The sequence below is a fragment of the Notamacropus eugenii genome, chromosome 5, assembly GCF_028372415.1.
Source record: "Notamacropus eugenii isolate mMacEug1 chromosome 5, mMacEug1.pri_v2, whole genome shotgun sequence".
NCBI classification, from domain to species: Eukaryota; Metazoa; Chordata; class Mammalia; order Diprotodontia; family Macropodidae; genus Notamacropus; species Notamacropus eugenii.
Window position 1 is genome coordinate 401,798,088 of NC_092876.1, and position 21,401 is coordinate 401,819,488.

The window sequence follows — 21,401 nt, forward strand, 5'->3', positions numbered from 1 at the left end:
TAAATGGTTAAAGGATACTAATAGTCAGTTTTCAGAGGAATAAATCAAAACAATCAATAGCCATATAAAAATCTTTGATATCACTAATAATTACAGAAATGCATATTAAAATAGCTCTGAGGTTAGCTAAGAGGACCAAAAAAAAAGAAATATGACAAATGCTGAAAAAGATGTGGATGTGGGAAAATATGCATACTAATGCACTGTTGGTGGGGCTATCAACTACTCCAATCATTCTGGAAAGCAATTTTCTGGAAATAGTAAATACCCTTTGACCCAGAAATATTGGAGCTATACCTTAAAGAGATCAAAGAAAAAGGAAAAGGAGTTATGTACAAAAATAGTTGTAAGCTATTTTTCAGTAGAAAACAACTGGAAATTTCTGGAATGCCCATCAACTGGTGAAAGGCTAAATAAATTATGATATATGAATGTGATGGAGTATTATTGTGCTATAAGAAATGATGAAGGGGAAGGTTTCAGAGAAACCTGGGAAGACCTTTATGAACTGTTATAAATTCAAGTGAACAGAACCAGGAAAATGATCTACTCACTAACAGCAATAGTGTTAAGATAATCAACTGTGAAAGACTTAATAACTTTGATCAATAGAATTTCAAAGGACTCATTATGAAATATGCTATCCAGTTCCAGACAGAGAACTCATCGATTTTGAGTACTAATAAAACATATTTTTTCCTTCCTTTTTTTTTTGTGAACAAGGCTAATGTGGAAATTTGTGTTGTATGTATGTATACACACTATATAACTAGATATAACTATATATATGTATATATATATATATATAAATTATGAGCCATAGCTCAAAAATAAAATGAAATTCATAACCTCTGTATTCTTTTAAGTACAGCTTTTTAGAATAGCAAGTTCTAAGCTTTTAATAATCTGAAATGTACGGTGGAGGATCACACTCCTGTCATGAAATGTAGATGTGCTACATAGTTGAAAAGTCAATTACGTGATGGTCACAGCATGTTTCAATCTGTTCCAATCATTTATTCCCCTGAAGGCTATCACTAGCTTGTGAAGTGAAATTCTTGCAAAGGACAGCAATCCACCTTTGGGAATATCTATGGTAACAGCTAAGTTAAAGGGAGTTAAAAACAGATCTTTCAGAGTCTGATAGCTATATGGGAGCTTACTAAAGATTACACTTGTTTCCCATGAAAAAGTCTATGTGGTAGGGCATTCACGTTTCTCTCTGGACGTAGCTGTACATATTTATTAATGACCCTGAAATGCTGACCTTTTGATTTAATACGCTCTGGAGTCACTTTACCCAACAGGAGAGTCAGGAATCCTGATTAATTCCCAATTTGTTTGAAATGATGCTTTTGTAAAAGGGCCTCAAACTATGACTTTTCCATAGCTTATTTGGGGGAAAGCTTTATTACTATTATTAATAGATAGAATTAGACCAACCTTTGATGGAAATTTGTGACTAAGCTTCCTTTCATCCCTAACTTCAAAAAATAAGCCCCCTCTAAGTAACAAACTATGACAAGATGAGTATATTTGCCACTTGGCAAGGAAATGACAATACTAGGTACTTTAGAGCTAAAGGCATTCACCAGTTTGCTGACGGAAAATAAATTGTTTGCTTCCAGCTATAGCGTTAGAATGTTTCAAATTGAGTCTGTACAAATGACAGTTATTAGGTATGGATTTCTCAAAAAAGGATCTGTAGATTTCCTTTCATTTACAACTTGCGGAACTGAGAGCAAAGTGGCCTACTCTACTGTGTAAGACAGAAAGGCCGCTTTGTGCTGGAAACTCCAACAACGCAACAACAACACAATAATACAAAGAAAACAGTTGCTTAAGGAAACTTTGAAGGGAAACAAAAGTTATTTGAGCAGAGCAAGGGCAGTTTATACAATAGCCACAAAATTGGAAACATACAACATTAATGCTTAAGATTTCTGATCAGTGCAATGACCAGGATTTCAGAAAACTGATGAAGATCTCTGCTACCTTCCTTCTGACCAAGAAGGGATAGATTCAAGATGCAGAATGAAACACAGATTTGGGGGCATGGCTGATGTGGAGATCTGTTGTGCATATTTGTTAAAAAAAGTGTCTTCTTTTTCTTCATTTCTTTTAATTTGGGTGGAGGTAGGAGGGAGAATAAAGGGATGCATACTAGATGAAAAATAAAATAATGAAAAAGTGTAAGAAAAAATACTGTAGGAAAGAAGTTAAAGCCATTGAGGAGAGTTCTCCCCTTAGGGACTCCAGGGTTGACATCCAGCATTATTTGGTGACTTCTCCTTGTCCACTCAGTTTTATGGACACATAATATCCTCAAGGATAAGACCTATTCATTTTTTGATTGTATCAGCAGCATACAGCACAGTGCCTGATACCTGCGTCTTAGTTTCTTCAACTGTAATATGATGAGGTTTTATTAAATTAATATTAAACCCTCTAAGATTTCTTCAAGTTCTAAATCTATTTTAGTAGTCTGAGTTTGAGCATTGTTTTGCTGATGTAATTATTTAAATAGTTTGTATGTAACCTAAGTGGGCTAAGGACACAATGATTATTTTTTATAAGACAATAAGTTTTTTGTTTGATTTTTCCATTGGTGAGGTTGAAGAGGAACACCCTCATAGGGAAAGAGTATAAACGCATGAAAAAATAGATTCATTAAAAAAAAGAAAACTGGAAAAAACTAACAACATGGAGGAAATTCTACAAAGATACAGCATGAAACCAACTCCTATTAAGATCATGATCAGACATACAACCTGAAACACATGATCACTTATAATCAAAAGTGGATGAGTGAAAATGTCAAAACCTTTACAAGTACCAGAAGTTGTTTTTGAAAGCGTTATCTGGGTTTATATATCTCCCCCAAATCATGAAATACCTGACTGCTCAGTCTCTTGCCTATCAACCCAGAGCCTAAGCGAGGATTTCAAGGCAAACTTGCTTTTCTTCTCTGTTGACAGAAGTACATTTTTCTAATGAAAGATCAGACAAGTTGAAATCAGGAGATCGCTGCCCTAATAACTATTTTGGGTTCCATGGAAGAGACTGTACGATCAATAAGAGAAGCGTGTTAGGTTTGCTACATGACACAGTTAGCAGTTAATGTTCACTGTTTTTTGGTTTTTTTTTTTTTTCTGAGAGCTAGACTGAGATAAACAAAAAATAGCAAATTTCACTCATTAGTCTTAGCTAATCAATCATAATAAGATATGACTTTGTAAGGAGATACTAAAGTTAGTCAGGGCAGTTAGGTGGCACAGTGGTTAGAGATCTGGACCTAGAGTCAGGAAACTTCACCTTCCTGACCTTAAATCTGGGCTCAGACACTTACTAGTTATGTGACCCTGGATAAGTCACTTAACCCTGTTTGCCTCAACTTCCTCATCTGGAGAAGGAAATGGCAAATCACTCCAGATTCTTTTCTAAGAAAACTCCAGATGAGGTCACAAAGAATCAGGCACAAGTGAAACAAATAAACAATAGTACAAAAATAAATATTGACCAAATATATTTTTTCTGGGTTATAATTTTTTTCTTTAAATTAATACTCCTCAAAGAAATAAATAACAAATAACCCCTTTTCTACAGAGTTTTAAGATTTGGGTTAGAAGGTCATATGGTCTGGGACTATACTTACTATCCATGTGCCTTGCTACAGGTTGCTCCTCCGTATTCAAGCCCCTCCTTCACCCCATATCTAGAATATACCCTTGCCTCTTCTCTACTTCTTAGAATGTCTTGGTTTCTTAAATGCTCAGTTCAAATATGACCTTCTGAATTAGGTCTTTCCTGAAACCCCATCCCTAGCTATTATGCTTTCGCCTATTATCTTGTATTTATTTTGGTTATAATTATTTTCTGTATGTGTATATGTGTTTGTGAAAGAAACAGAGATAGAGAAACAGAGAAAGATGAAGAGAAACAGAGAGAGAGGGAGAGAGAGAGAGAGAAAGAGAGAGAGAGAGAGAAAGAGAGAGAGAGAGAGAGAGAGAGAGAGAGAGAGAGAGAGAGAGAGAGAGAGAGAGAGAGAGAGACAGAGACAGAGAGAGAGAGAGAGAGAGAGACAGAGAAACAGAGAGAGAGAGAGAGAGAGACAGAGACAGAGAGACAGAGAGACAGAGAGACAGAGAGAGAGATCGGGGACCATTAGAGTTAGTGGTATAGGAGGTGGGGGTATCTTTGCGCTTCCGGGATTTAGCGCTCTTTCATATTAAAGGTACTTGTTGAAAGAATACCAGGTACTCCCTAAGGTCCCTTCAGACTGTCATTTTTAAGATCCTGTGATCTTCCATGCCATTTGAAGGGCATGGGGGTTGATTTTGATATGGCAAAAACAGATCTGGAAATCTGGACTTGATTTCTATAACGTCTGATTGGGCACTAAGTCTTGGGAAGTATTCAGCATGTTGCATCCATGATCATATCAGCTTCATGAATCAGATTTCTTTCTGTTTCCTTCAAGATTCAAGTCATCTTGAACATGACAGAAAATCCGAGTTTGCAATGCCCTGCTACACACAATAATTCTGAAAACTAAAAGGTAAATTTTAGGAATTTTAATATAAAGGTGGCCTCAGTTTTTTAAATGCAAAACTATATCTGACTACATATCTGAAATCATTCACTCACTCCCTATCCCCAATTTCCAAGACAAACTTTCACAATTATATTGTCAACCAACTCTCAGAAAATCAAGACAAAACAAAATACTATTTCATGGCCATTAAGCTAAGACCACAAACAATGGACCGTTAACTTATAAGGCAGATAATACTTTACTTAGAAATCCTCTATTTCAGCAGTTCTCCGCTGCTAAATATAATGTTTTCTTTTTGTTGAGTCACAAATGTAGATATAAGTAATCATTGAGTCGGTATTATACAATTTACCTCTTTTCCATTTTTGTTTGAGTACTTAAAATGGGCTGACCATTCTGGGGTGAAACATGATTTATGTAATTGTGGAAAACCTTCAAGCTATGAAAGGTTTGGCTATTGTACATTTCTCATAGACTGTTGTAGAGGAGTATGAACGAATTCATGTTCTGAGTACTAAGTATTAAAGTTTTGGAGAACCATCTTCTCCCCAGATAAAGAACCCTCCAGGATAAAGAAATAGCAATATTCTTCTCCATTAGTAAGAGATGTTTAGGCTGTACTTTGTTTTTCGATTGGACACAAAATAAGCGTGCCTGATTGTATTTAGAAGTGTCTCCCCATCTAAGAGATTACTAACTATTGACTAATATGTTTTCCTACAGGAAGATCCCATCTCATCTTTATCAACTCCTGTAACTCCAAGACTTATACACTTTTCCCATTTCATTTTTGCCAAGAAATGTCACTGATTGGCTGTGATTGGTTTTATGATCTGAGTAATCCTAAAAAACAATAAAACCCAGATCTGTATCCTTAGAAGCTGAAATTGTTACCATTCTGAGTAATCCACTTTAGCATCCAACTAAATCTTATTTTTTTCCCTTTTCAGTTTGTCTACTCACTTTTTGATCCCCCCAGTCTTGCAGATTTCATAGTGGGAGTAATTCTCCTGAAGATCTCATGAAACTCAGTCTGGGAAATTCTCATAATGCTCCCTTATTTTATATTGAATTTTAGAGAAGGAAAAAGACCTGGGATCTTTAATTTGTATCATAGCTGCTAGATTATTCAGATTAAAATAACTTCAGTATAAATAATCTATAATCTAAAGTAAAACTTTTGAATAGATCTAGAACTGATGTTGCTTCCTAACAACCATTAGCAGGCCAGTTTCTGAGAAGTCTTCATTATTCTGGTTATTGATAATGGAGCTGCGCAGAAGTTTTACTTGTTAGTCATTAAAGAAATATTTTGTCCATTTGAAAACTTCTTTCTGTAGTTTCCTTCCAACTGAACACTTAACAGTTGCCAGTGATGTCATGTGTAGTGGTGATCTCAGTTTAGTTAAACTTTGGCCATCTTGTTCCCTCTCCTCTCTTTACTTCTCCCCCTAGTTGCTTAAGGCAGTGAGAAGAACAAGGACAAAACCTGGTCTAGGCAGTAAGGCTAACTCTGAAGGAGAGATAAAGATTGTGTCTTTATGATGCCAAGCACCTAGGAAATATCTTAATAACTGCAGAACTGCCACCTAACATACTTTCTTCCAACATGTAGACTTTGGGCTTTGGAAATCAAGAGACTCTGCAGTCAGAAAAATCTATTCTGGGATCTACTACCTTGTAGCTGAGTATGTAGTAGATCACTTCAATAGGCAATCTTGAGAGAGAAAAAAGTGAATAATTCAATGGAGTGGAGCTTTATCGCACTCACATCTTCCCCCAGCCATTATTTGTTACCCAAAATGACAGCTAGATGCTTAATTGTGTATTTCATAGGCCTCTGTAATAATAATAATAATAATAAATCACAAGGCTAAATTCAATATATGAAATAATCCATATGTACTATATATAGCAAACTCCATATGAGACTGGACACAGACGGGCAAAGTCTAGGTTTAAGGGATTCATGTAGTTGTCTTGATTCAGTAGTAAGAAGCATGTTTAACTAGGCTAGAGACTGGCAACTCTGTGATAGGAATTATATTTTGCAAGAGAGATTAGTGGCTCATTCAAAGATATTACACTGTGTTTTGGTCTGGAGTCTTGTCATATGGGGATAGGGAAAAATGTTTTAGATTGTTAAGATCTGTTCATGTTCTCAGAAAACAGAGGCAAAAGGAACATATTTATATATCCATGATCAATCCTCCAAAGAGAAACTTCAAGGTACTGAGGCTACTAGATGCTTACAGCTGGAAAAAGTTGCAAACTAAAAATAATGAAGTCAAAAAAAGCAAATATATGTGGTTTAAAGCCTAGCAATTCTTTCATCTATTGAAAACATAAGAGTTCTTTAGACTCACCTCCCAGAAAATGGGGCTTATTATGTGACAACTTTTTTCTGGAACTTAGATCAACTGACAGGACTTTGTAAAGTTGCTGTGAATACACATCCTCTCATCTATTTATCTTCCACTGGTTGCTTTATATTCTTAGAATCCCTTCCTCTTCAGTTGCATTTCATGATAAGGTTCTACCAAACTACTTTATATTATGAAAGGTGGCCATTATTCAAGCCATTTTTGTGATGGGGTAGGATACTGGGAAAGATTTCTTGATTTCTAGATAAAACAGGTGTGAGGTGAAGTTTTTTTCCACAGTGAAGAAATCCTACCATCACAAAAAGCCTTTTCAACTAGAGCAGATTTGATATTTTTCTTCTCATTATAAAGCATGTGCTCTCTTCAGTGGAAATAGTGGCTTGGCCTTTTGGTAAGCAGGTACCGCATACTTTATATAAGTCTGTGTTAATGTAATAAAGCAAATCTTGAATCATAATACCCTAAAATCAGATTAGCATTGTCCTTAATGCAGAATTACCTTTCTACAATTCTAGATTCCAGGAGGAAGTGATAACATAGATAAAGAAACTTACAGATAATTGATAAACCTCACTTAAACCGATACATTCAGCCTACTTTCCATCAAACTTTTTTTGTTAGAATATCAAGCAAATTATAAATTGTATGCTTTGCTTACGAACAACTAGAAAACCATCAGGGAAGAAACTGGAAAAGGGAATAAAAACAATATTCCTGAAAATTCTTCAAAGTAATTAACCAATCCCTGAAAAACATTCATGCTTTATCTAACATACTCATTTTTCATTATACTAGGAATATTTTTGATGTTTTTAGGTGGCCATGCAAATAAGAATCAAACTTTTACCAGTCTAGACATTTGATTTCTACTGACCTGTGCCACACTGGCTATTTTACCGATGAGATTTATCCTGTTGACATCTATTTCCCTCCTTAGCCAATATAAATTAACAGGCTCTGCGGTAGGGACTATTATCACTTTCTTTAAAATATCGTATGCTTTTCCACTTGTTTTAACTCACATCTCCTGTGATTAGGGGAGGCCCACAGTGTTTTCAGGATATACTCTTTTACTTAGGTGATCATTACCAAATGATGAGACTTTCTTTTCCAAAAGGGAGCACTTGAAAAGTGTCTTGAGAAATAATGGTGGTCAGAAACAAAGAGAAGAGATAACAATGTCAAAATAAAGTTGGGTTTATCTTGTACAAAACAGTTATAAATACTAGAGTTCTCTTTGGGATGTTGCTGCTTGACTATTTCAAAAGTATAAAATACTTTTTCTTAGCCAAAGAATATAGTTGTTTGATACTTAGCAACTACACATCTTTGTTTTTATTTTGTTTTGTTTTGTTTTTTTAATTGGTACTAGTTTTAATTTAAAAAAATATTCAGTAGTGATTGAGCACATTTTAGAGATGGAACCTTCATTTCTCACCCACTGTAAAATAAAATTAGAAAGGGGTGTGTGTGTATGTGTACACTTGTGCACCCTGTTTTAGCAAGATGAAGAAAGGTACCTTGTGCTAACTTGTGATAGTGATTCAGACTTTTGCTCCATGGAAGAGCACAGGCCAATTTCAATGAAACTTGTTAGCTGCATTCTCCTGTTTTTTGTCTTTGTGGTGAACTGGTCTTCCTCTAGTTCAAAAAGGAAAGACAAAGCCTTAAAATGCATTCTACGTAATACTCTAGATTATTTACTTTTTTGATTTCAGTAAATGAAAGATTTAGAAAATTATATTTTTTCCTTCTCAAAATAATATCCCCAGTTGATGTGCACCAGGGCAAACACATACACACACTCACATATATATTTCCTTCTCAGCTCTGCCACGTGCTCCACCTTTTACAATTACTGAGAAGCTATTAGAATTAGAGAAATTTGGTTGGCTTTTTCAATGGTAATAAAGAGAAATCCCAGGCCCCTGACTGCACGGCAACTCACACAAGGTCCAACTGTAGAGTTGATCCTTCCAGCTTTTCAAACATTCCTAACCTAGAAATGTGGCTCTGCACCAGTGGGTGCTAGTGCTTGGAGATGCAAGGAGAAAAGATAGATAAGGAAATTCTAGAGGAATCTACAAATGTATTTGCCTGCAGGTCTTAGATATTTCTCTGTTGAGGTGAATCAACAACTATCTCAATCTCTAAAAGTGATACTAAACTGAGTGGAATTAAGTGAGAACTGGATATTGAAAAGTAACTAGGTATTCTCCAAAACACACACACACCCCAGGCACATACATAATAAAACCTTGGTGAGGTCCTGTAATAATCATAGATAATGAGCTCTTTGTAATTAGGGATGAAACTGACCAGTGTCCTCCTTTGCTACTGAATATTTGCCAATGCTGAAGGAAAGAAAATGAGTGAAAATCCTTCAGTCTTCAACACTACTGGTTATATTTAAAGATAGAGGTATCCAACCCAGTAGACCAGGTTAAAGAGCAAGAAAGAGGTTGGGAAAAAGACTCGGGAATATGAGTCCAGCTCCGAGATATCTATGTGAATTCTTCCTTTCCGCCAGGAGCCCGATTTACATTCTTCATAGCAACAGAAGAAGCTTTGACAGTCTTTGCCATCCAGACACTCATAGACACAAGTATCTTCAAATTCCTGCCAGTACATGGAATTATTCAGAGGGATCACTGTAGGAGGTGGCCTCATATCCAGGACAGAATAATTCTAGAAACAAAAAAGCCAACATTAGACATGGTGTAAAAATTAGGTGAATAAAACAATCTGTTTATATGTTGTAGAATGACCAGAGAGACAGGTTAAACATGGAAACTTGCATGCTTATGATTTGTAGACATGTTCAGATTGATCAGATGTTTGGAAAATATTTATGTAATAATGGTCTGCTCCTTCTAGAGGACAAATATTGAAATCTGTTATGTCCAAGGGATTGTTATGTGTAAAATGATGCATAAAAGGTAGTCTAATATAGTGGATAGTTACCTTGGAATCAGGAAGGCTTGGGTTCAAATCTCTCCTCTGACCTATATTGGCTGGGTGATTCCCAAAATGGATTAACATCTCAGTGCTCCCAGATAACTTTGTAAGACTTTAAGTTGCTCACTGATTGCAGGTTAATGTAAGTAGTGGGAATTTTCCCATTAAAGAAGTTCCTTTTCTACAATGAATTTATGTATTGACATCCATTTTTAAAATGTCTTCACAGATCCCTTGCCTTAAAGGTGAATCCACAAAGCATTTATTTTTCTGATTTGATGTATGCCATGAATTTCTTTAAAGCACCTTTATTTTTAGAAATTGCATACCTCCAAATGGCATTGAAAATAAAACAAAATAAGAAGGCAAAATATTCAAACGCCAGAAATCCCCCAACAATGTCTGGCAGGCATCTATGTTGACTCAATTTATATAATATCTATGTGTATAAAATCTGAACAAGGTATCAAATTTTTTTTGGAAAAACAAAAAAAAATAGTGAAATATTTTTGATGATCTTTAGAAGAGAAAGATGCTTTCATTAGAATATAAGCTCCTTGAGGGTAGGGTCTATTTTTGTCTTTATCTCACCAATGACTTACAGAGTCTAGCACAGAATAGGTGCTTAATAAATGCTTGTTGAATTGAATTCAGTATCAATTCATTTGCTATTCATAAACCACACAATGGTTCACAATTGACCAAAGAATACTACTATTACCAGAGCATAAATGTTGCTTTGTGAGTATATTATCTTTGAATTAAAAGAAGTAAGTATAAAATAAAATAACAGCTAATGGACATTTAAAAAAAAAAAAGGCAAGAATCTCCGTTTATGGAAAAACGTGTATGATCACTATGAAAAAAAGAGTAAAAACCAAACATATAGGAATTTGACTGAAAATGTGAACAAATTATTCAGTGAAAAAGCAATGTTTGTTACTGTCAAATCTTTACTTTGTCATTGTCAACATATCAATCAGTTTTTGTTTGTTAATGCAAATTCACTGCTGGTGGAATTGTGAGTTAGTTCAATTGGTCAAGAAAACAATTTGCAGTCATGAAAAATATTACTAAGTTGTTCGTATTTTTTGACCAGAGATCCTATTTCTAGGCAATACAATGAAATGATGAATATATTTAATAATTCATAGTAATTCATAAAAATAAACAGGTTTTTTAAAAAATACAATTAAAACTAGAAACATAAACCCAAAAGTTGGGGGATAGTTTAGTAAATACTAGTGTATGAATATAACAGAATATTATTGTACCATAATAAATAATAAATATGAAGAATTTTGAGCAAGATGAGAAGACTGGTATGAAATGATACATAATACAGAAAACAATCACCACAAGGCTATAAAGAAAATATTAAAAAATCACATAATATAGGACAACAAATGCTGTTCAGAACAAATTATCATTGAAGTGTAAATCTTTCCTTTCTGGTAAAAATAACTATAAGCCACATAAGTGGAAAATGTCATCTATATCAGTAACAATATCCTAATAAGGTTATACTTAATTCTTTTGGAGCATTGTGCTTTGTCAGCTGCTTAAAAATATTTGTTGGGAAGTGTCTACTAAATTATTACAAAATGTTTCAGTGATAGTTGATGTGAAATAAAATATTTATTAAAAAAATTAAATTTTAATGAAATTAAATTAAAAATTATTTATTAAAATACCTGATGCTTTTTTCACAATTAGTTATAGACAGATTGGAAAAGGAATTCTAGTGTTTCTTTGGTAGTCAAGTGGAAGGATCATCATAGTAAAATTCTAAGCTACTGTTTGTCAAGCCTATTAATAATCCTTCAGAAATTGGCAGAAAAAAATTCTGCTGTCCTGTTACACGTAGAAATGGCCTAAAAAGCATAAATAAAATAAAATCCAATACTTTGAATCCTTTGTAGTTTGTCAGATATTCCTATCCTTTAATTAGATGCTGCTGCTTATCAATCTTTCTGTTGCTCTCTCTGTCTACATAACACAAATTTCAGGCCTGGAACATTCGTGAAATGCCACCCACTTTGGTCAAGAGGATGTTGTCTCAAGGTTGTCTCAAGGGACAAAATTGGTGCAGAATTTAAGACTCAGAAAAGTGTTTCCAGGGAATTTTCCCAAAAGGAAATTCTGTGAAGTTTCTAGGAAGGCAGGCTAGAAATCAGAGACATATTGAGATGCCAGTTCTTTTACATACTTCCTACCTCCCAGAGTACTTTTTCTCCTTTTCCCATAGATCTCTTCATATAGAATGTCTGGAAATGGTTGAGTTTCTCAAAGAAATAATGAAGATTGTCTCTCTTTTTTTCCTACACTAACCCTGCTCCTCAAATGGATGCGCAATATTGAGCCATCTTTCTCTCTATCAATAACAAGAGTCTCACATAAATGCCACCAGCTTGAACCCCAGGCAACATTCACATACCTTAGAGCATTCTAAGGATCTAGTAAAAAAAATAGTCAACATGGTAACCAAAATATTAAAAACTTGTCTAAAATTTGAACAGTAGGAAAAATCCTATAATTTTTTTGCTTAATGGTATCAAAAACCCCTGAAATTTAAATTTAAATGAATTCAGCATAGCCCAGAATTCTGGTTGGCATCTTAAGAGGCATTAAAAACTGGGGTGTAAAAATTATGCATGTACATATAGTACTTATAAATCTTCAGTTGGGGTGCTAATTAAGCAACAGTACATATTTTCAAAATATAAAAAAAATTGCAAAAAATCTTTCCAAAGCTACCTTGTCTGGTAGAAAAAGTATATAATCAGAGAAACATTAAATAGAACAATTTTTTTTGCCTTTCAGTCAGTCATAGTCTATTGTAGGTCAAGTAGCCTATCAAAAAACAATATAAACAACTTTTTGGCGCAATACCATTGGGTGACTAGTGATTAAGGAACTGTAATGCAATCAGATTCCTTCTTTTATCTGCCTACCCATTAATCAAAGTGAAAACAGACAAATAGTAGGAAGAAGCAAAAGACCCAGATTATCAGCAAATAGAAAAAAAAACACTTCTATAATTGAGAACTGGCTCTCCAAAGAATTGTTTAGAATACTCTAGATAATATTTCAAATTTGTCAAATAAATAATAATCAGAAAAAAATATTAAACTGATTGTTATTGAGAGAATGGCTTTTAATTTTTATTTGCCCTAATAAACCACAACTAATGAAATCATATTTTGACCTTCTCCTGACATTAAAACAATGTAATGTGGTTTATTTGGGGCTGCTTGAATTGAAAAGCTTAGAGGCATGTCACAAAGGGGAACAATACAGAAATAGGCAGGAAGTGTAATGATATCAGATGACAGGAATTTTCTTGTTTGGAACAGGGCAGAAGTAGGGTGAGAGGTTATTTTAGAATTTATGTTACAAAGCTGTACTTAGGGAATTCAATCAATCATTTAATTTTTCTCTAATTTATTATTTCTTTTGCCAGATCCCATGATTTGTTACAATACTGACCATCTGGTGATATCCACATATAGGAACCTTTCAGGTTATAGAAAAAGAATGATCAGTAAGTTATCATGACAAAACTCCACTAGCCTTTGCTCCACGTCTTATACTCCATGGCCAAACTTGCTTGTTATTCCAATTATTTTTTGATTTCCTACTCTAGCATTCTAGTCTCTTATAATGAATGTAACCTCTTTTGTTGGTGTTATTTCTAAGAGATATTATAGGTCTTTGTAGAACTGATCAGTTTTAGTCTCCATGGTATCAGTGGTTGGAACATGGACTTATATTACTATGATGTTGCACAATTAGCTTTGGATTTGAGCAGATTCAATCCTGTTCTTTTTGAGATTATATCCCAATAGTGATTTATTTCCACCCTTTTATTAACAATGAGGGCTACTCCATTTCTTTTAAGGGATTCTTGCTTACAATTGTATATATAATGATCACCTGAATAAAATTCACTCATTCCTGTCCATTTGAATTCACTGACATCCATTATGTTGATGTCTAATCTTTTCATTTCCTGTTTGACCACATTTATGTAAGATTATAGATCTTACATTCCATGTTTCCATACAATACTGATCTTTACCACATCAGACTTTCCTTTTGTTACCAGACACATTCGCAACTGAGCTTCCTTTTGGTTTTGGTCCAACTATTTAATTGGTACTGGAACTACTGGTAACTGTCCTCTACTCTTTTCCAGTAGTGTGTTGGACATCTTCTGAATGAGAGGGCTCATATTCCAGTGACATATGTTTTATCATTCTAATATTATCCATGGGATTCTCTTGGCAAAGATACTAGAATGGTTTGTTATTTCCTTCTCCAGTGGATTATCTTTTGTCAGAACACTTCACTAGGACCTGTCTGTCTTAGGTAATTTTGCACAACATAGCCCATAGTTTCATTGAGATACACAAGTCTCTCTGCCATGACAGGGCAGTGATTCTAGAACTGACTGTGGCTTGGATCATGAGATTCTTATTGCAAAAATTAGACTTAAATAGAAGAAAGTAGGGGAAAATCATCAGACTGTATATGTTAAGACTTAAATTTCATATGAATATGAAATAGAAGTGACAAAGTGATTTAAATGATTAGATCTGGTAGATGGAATGCCTGAAGAACTATGGACAGAAGTTCACAATACTGTATGCACACATAAAAAACATTCCAAAGAAATGGAAGAGAAACAAAGCAAAATGATTTTCTGATGAGGTTTTACAAAGATCTGAGGAAAGAAGGAAAACAAAAAGGCAAAAGAGAAAGGGAAAGATATACCCAACTGAATGAAGACTTCCAGAGAATAACAAAGAGAAATAACAAGATTTTCTTAAATGGGCAAAGAAGAAAACAGCAGAATGGAAAAGACAAAAGATTTCTTCCAGAAAATTGGAGATATTAAGGGAAAGTTTCATTCAAAAATGGGCATGGACAAAAATGACAGAGACCTAACAGAAATAGAAGAGATTAAGAAGAGGTGGAAAGAATGTACAGAAGAACTATAATGGAAACTTCTTAACATCACTGATAACCACTCTGATGTAGTTGTTGATATAGAACAAGACATCTTTAAGATACATTGCTAACAACAAGGCTAGTGGAGGTGATGGGATTCCAGCCAAGTTATTTAAAGTCCTAAAATATGGTTCTATTAAAGTGTGGTACTAAATATACTAGCAAATTTGGAAAACTAAGTAGGGGTCACTGGATTGGAAAAGATCACTTTATATTCCAATTCTAAAGAAGAGAAATGTCAAATATTGTGCAAATTATCAAACTATTGCTCTAATTTTACACACCTGCAAGGCTATGCTTAAAAGTCTACAAGCTAGGCTTCAGCAACATGTTGTAAGCGTAAGTAAGGTGGGATTTTTTTCTTGGAGTTCAGTTTTCCAGGCTCATGCTAAATTGTAAACATCTGAAGGATGAATCTCCTTTGAACCTGGGAAATTCACAGCTATCCTTAGTTGTGTAGGTTTTCATGCCTTCTGGCTCTGAGTCTTTTAGTTGAAAGTGTATTTATAGGCTAAGGTGAGATATTGCCTTGGGGCTCACTCATGGGAAGTGATTTGTGATTTGGCCAGATGAGACTCTACGTAGCTGTTGGTAAGTGGCCCAGCTATGTGAACCCAGATGTTGGTGCTTCCTGGTCTGGTGATTATATATCTATTACTTTGTTTAGACAGGTGGAACCCTCTCTATTGGATTCTTTCTTGGATACTCACTTCTTTCTATTTGTATATCTTTCTCATTGTTTAATTTTTTTCTAATTAAAGGGGCTATCCTTTGACTACTTCTTAAAGAGATCTGTTCACTGAATGGGCATTACCTCACTCTAAGTGAGTATCTGAAAAGACTTTAGCCTAAAGGGGCCAGAGTCTTCCATTGCATCCTGGTCCATCTCCAGTCATCCTGATGAATATCTGGTGACTGGATCCAGATGACTCTGGGGGAGAAAGTGAGGCTGGTGACCTTGCATAGCTCTCCCTCACTCAGATAAAAGTCAACTGCAAGTCATGTCATCATTTCATTGGTGTCATAGTTCTCTTTGAAAATGAAGGAGAAATACAACAATATATTTTCTCATTGTTTAATTAAAGTGAGATTACAAACCCCTTTGAAGTTGTCTTTCCTTTAGAAAAGCAGATCAAGAACCTGTGTTAGTATCCCTCTTGTGTGCTAATGTTATTGATCTTACACCCCCACAGCAGATGCTAGTAGAATTACTGCTATATTTGGTGTAATCAGCAGATATTCAAAGCTTAAAGGAAAATATGGGGGGAAGGGCATTTAGCTGTTATTAAGGGCCCCTGGGTATGAGTGTGAATCACTCATCAAGGCTTAGAGAGGAGACCTCTGATAGAGATAGGAGATCTCTCATAAAAAGAGGAGATCTCTGATACCAACCCTTGTGAGAACCCTGGAACATTGAACTGATAGAAAATAAGATTGTTAACACCTTTGAAGAAAGTATGGGCTTTAGTGAGACTGGGATAGTTATCTTTTATTTACTGGTTATTGTACTATTTTGCTGTGCCCAAACCCCGGGCTGGGGTGCCTCTCCCCATGTGAAGCTGGGGGAGGACAAACTGTCCAGAGTTGGGGTGGTGGGGGATAGAGAGGGAGGCTGGGAGCAGCAGCCCCTGGAGCCAGCTGTGCCTGGACCCAGGCAGGAGCAGGGAGAGCTTGGAATGGAGCAGTCTCTTTCACCATGAGGTGAGACATGGAGTAATGTCTCCATGGGGTAATCTGACTCTTTTCTGTTTCTACTTTACTTTTTCTCCAATCCCTGCAGCCAAATCAATCAACAAGCACTTTTATGTGTCAGTAACTGTCCTAGGTGCTGAAATTGACCTTCCAATCTTTGGCTGTTAGTTAACGTTTTTCTGCCTCTTTAAGACCCCAGCAATTCATTCTGATTTTGTAACTGTTCTTAAACTCCCTGAAGTCTGCCAGGCGACTTTTCAGGGGAGCAGATGCTGTCAAAATCTATACTTTCTCATTGTGATTTTCCATTGAGGTTGAAATGGATTACTCTCTAAGCCTGATGCCATCCCCCATGAAACCTCACTGAGACTTCCCATGAGAAGATACAAAAAGCACTAAGTGGAAAACTCATCAGAAGCTTTGGCAAACGTGTATTGCACAGGTTCATAAGATACATGTATTGCATCTCTAACGTGACAAATATAAGATGTGTGTCAATTAGGCACAGATAGCATGCACATAGATTATTTTCAAATGAAAGCTTAATGAAATAGAAATGCTTAGGAATTATTGACACTTGCTGGAGAGCAATACTTACACTATGGGTGTGTGTGCGTATTCTTTCATGGACCCATTCAGTTGTCTCTGAGTGCATTAACTAGAACAAAAGGGGAAAAAACAATTAGCATGCCATTCTCATTTACTAAAGCCTAACTCTTCTGTGACTAAATTAACCCATGTACCAATATAGAAAAGCCATAAATTAGAGATTAGAAATGAAAAGAATGCTTTGGAAGGCTACTGAGTAATTGAATACTACTGGGGGACAGGTAGCCTTCATTTTCTTGGCTAAGAAGTCCCAAATGAGGACTTCTTATTTGCTTAAAAAAAACACTGAAGGCTATAAGTATTTACTTAAAGATAATTTGAAGAGAATTCATGAAATAGCATATAAGCCTTGAGGTCATTAAGATCTGGGTTTAGTTCTTGCCTTTAAAGCCCAATGGCTCTGTGACTGATGGCAAGTCACTCAACCTCTAAATTCTCTGGACAACTCCCTAAGACTATAAATTGCAAATGAGCTGCTGCTCTGTAACCTGGGAGGATGTGTTTTTTCACTGGGAACTACCTACACTAATGAAATTTTAAATTTTTATCTTTATCTTCCCACCCCAAAAAAAGATAGTTATACACAACACTACTAATTATAAGTCATATATTCATGTAGCATACTGATTCAAGGGAATTTTTCCTTTGAAAAACTTTATTTGACTTTCAGTTTTAGTCAATTCAGTAAATGCAACATACCGGCTTTTTCTTCTTGGCACAGTTTGGTTTTCTGCAGCTTGAATAATAGTTAAGAGTAGCATATTCCATCAGAGCAGCAAAGACAAATAGAAAGCACACAGTCACAAACAGATCCATGGCAGTGACATAGGACACTCGAGGTAAGGACTTCCGTGCTATGGTACTCAGAGTCGTCATAGTCAATACTGTCGTGATCCCTGCAAGAAGATATTTTATTTCATTTTTAGGACTGAATTTGTTAATCAATTAAGAATTCAATCCTTAATAATTATTAAGGATTTAGTCAATTAAGTATGAGAAAACAAAATGAGAAAATTATGAATAGAGGAGGGATATCAGAAATAAAGAAAAAGAATGTTCCGTTAAAGAACAAGAATAGGTGGTGTGGCCTCTTTTTTTGAGGACAGTCTTTGGAGTCAGGATGATATGTGTTCAAGTCCTGCTTCTCAAACATTTCTGGCTTTGTGACCTTAGACAAGTTATCTCAATGTTCCAAGTTAGTACCTAATGCTAATACTTTAAATTCAAGAGCAGCTGATGATCTATATTGATAGCAGTTTCCTTAATGGAAGTTCTCTATTCCAGTGAATTCCAGTTTAATACCAACAATAAGAGAAGAGTAGTAAGATTTCTAATTGGAGAGTGACCTAGGTCTCTTATTCTAATTCTATTACTTTATAGATTAGAAAACTGAGGTACAGAAAAGGCAGCTTGCTTAAAGTGACATAGATTTTCAGAATTTTTCAATCTGTTCTACTCTTCATGGCTCCATTTGGGGTTTTCTTTGCAAAGATACTGGAGTGGTTTGCCATTTCCTTCTCTACCTCATTTTACAGAATAGGAACTAAGGCAAAAAGGGTTAAATGACTTGCCATGACTCACAAGGTTAATATGTATCTAAGACTGAATTTGAATTCAGGTCCTCCTGATTCCAGGCCAGCACTCTATCCACTATGCCACGCAGCTAGCTGTACTGGTAACACAGACAGCAAAGGGCAAAGTCTGGATTTTGTATTCAAATCCAGAACCTCATACTTTCAATGAAGCCCTTTTTTATTATATTACTACACCATATATATCAGGAAGAAAATAAGATAGCACTAGCCCAAGTACAAAAAATGGTCTTTGAATGAATAAACAGGGGTACAAAATGTAAATATGATGGTATTCTTCCTTTGTGCATGCTCAGGTAATCTAATATGCCATTCTCATTAGAGAGATGCCGGGGACCTACTTCTGAGAGAAGACCTACCACGTGAGTGGCAATAGCTTCTTTCCATTAGCTTCATGGGCTGAGCAGACTCTGTCATTAAAAACCTAAAAGGCTGGGACAGCCCTTCTCTTTTTTTAGCTGACCCCACAGGAGATGAAGGTCCCATTCATCCCCATGGTCACCATGAATTGTGTAGAGTGAGGTAAAAGATTACTTTCCACTCCCCCTCTTTAAGACTTCATAGTTCCAAGAATCAGGTTTGGGTGTTGGTCTGTTTTGTTTGTCCTTTAGATATAGGAACAGGTGGTAGAGATCATGAATCTGAGAGGTAAAAATATGGTAACCTTGGAGACAAGATTCCAGGCTGGATATTTTTGCCAGCCTGGTAGAACCCTGAGAAGGCAAGGTGCTAGTTGTAAGCTCAAGGGAACTTTGGCTAGGAACTTGGTGGGGCTAGACTATATAGGAACTGAGTTAAGCTATAAATTAATAGCCCCTTGCTTTTCTCCAGAGACTGAGATGATACAAGGGAGGATTATACTTCCACATGCTGGGGAGTATGTTTATTCTTGCTGTATCTTTGAAATAAATATTCTTTTGTAAAATCTGACTGTTAAGTGTTTAAAGGAAATGAAGTACACGAGATTCCTAATTTGAGGGAATACAATTGGTTGGGGCTGAGTGAGTGACAGGAAAGACTAGACATCTCCTAGTACCCTAAAGGGTACTGGAAAACTCTGGTGGAGGGAAAAATATAACACACATGGCTTTCAGGCAGGGAATGGGGGTGGGGGTGTTGGATCATCCCTATTATATAAGCAGCATAGTAAAGTGAACCTAGTTTCAGAATAGAAGGCAAAATACCTGGGAAGTTCTACTTTTAGCTCTGGAACTTTCTCTGTGTCCTTGGGCAAGTGAACTCTGTAGGATTCTGTTTTGTTATTTGTAATATACTGATTACAGAATTTTGAACTTTTAGAAAGAAGCTTGGAAATTATCTAGCATACTCTCCTCATTTTACAGTCAGGAGGCTTATGAGTTTAAAAAATTAGATTTGTCAAAGGTCACAGATATGGTGAGAATATAACAAAAGTGCTCTGTTCTCTATAATATCACCTTACCTACCACCTGCTATGACTACCTCCAAGGACTTGCTAAGAGAAATGAAACAGTGTATACACACACATATATAGATACATACACACATATACATATATATACAATATGTACATAAATATATAAGCCATATATATGTATATATATGAAAAATATGTAAAAACAATAAAGTTCAATAAAAAATGTTTTTGGTACTGCAAATGGTCTATGTTTTTATCAGCGATGGATAATCTCTCCACCAGTGCAGATCGCAACCCTTACAACTCTCAGTGTTAAGTTTCTGTGACATAAATTAAGGTATTATTATGCCTGAGGAATTTCAGTCATACATTTGAATATGAATGAATTAACTTCAAGACGTCTTTCTGACCTGATGACTAAAGGAAAAATTCAGCAGCCAAAGGAACCCAGGAAAAATGTTATCACCTCAAGAGTTTAGTTTTGCAGATTCAGTTTTCAAAATCTGTCTCTTAAATTTAAATGCAATGCTCTCAGGTGACATGAGGGTATCTCAGGTATGAGGATCAATATATGATATGGTGACAATGAGGGTATAGTGTTAAAAGCACTTTTTAACACTTTGGGATTAGAGAGCCTGAGTTCAAATCTCATTTCTATAATCTATGGCCTGTATGACTTTTTTCCTGCAAGTCACTTCATCTCTCTGGACCTCAGTTTCCCCATCTATAAAAGAAAAACGTTGAAGTAGAGAATGTCTAGGATCTCTTCAAACTCTAAGTCTATGAAGTTATGACCTATTCTTCCCCCGAGTTTCAGAATACAACTATTTGCTCAGATTTCCACAGTCTTGAAAAAACAGAAATGTTGAAATCTTATAACAGAAATAATCACTTTTAAATATATATGTATATATACATATATATACACATATGTATATATATGTATAAACTGTTACAAACATTTAAGATCAAAACATCTACTGGCTCTGAAGTCAACTCATAAGGAAACCACGTAAAGATATAATTAGGTATTTTTGTCTATTATCTTTTATCTTTTTTTTTTTTTTGGATTCAACTTGAGATGCTAGGACACTTGCCTTAATCTTTTCACTTTGTATGGAAAGCCCCGTTGACAGCTTGTCATTTGGCTTCAGCTATGGATACCATGACTTAAATAAGAATCTGATTTCCTCTCACAAGCT

At 35.4% G+C, this 21,401-nt stretch overlaps 1 protein-coding gene across 1 annotated transcript in view; it reads right to left on the reverse strand.

Moving 5' to 3' along the window:
* Nucleotides 1–779: 779 nt before the first annotated feature.
* Nucleotides 780–21,401, reverse strand: part of GABRG3 (gamma-aminobutyric acid type A receptor subunit gamma3) — an 860,421-nt gene continuing 839,799 nt past the window's right edge. The window contains exons 8-10 of the mRNA XM_072614581.1: nt 17,911–18,107; nt 17,201–17,260; nt 780–9,627 (exon numbers count right to left, since the gene is read on the reverse strand). Coding sequence (XP_072470682.1) covers nt 9,349–9,627; nt 17,201–17,260; nt 17,911–18,107 — 536 coding nt within the window. The 3' untranslated portion in view covers nt 780–9,348. The remainder of the gene's footprint in view (nt 9,628–17,200; nt 17,261–17,910; nt 18,108–21,401) is intronic.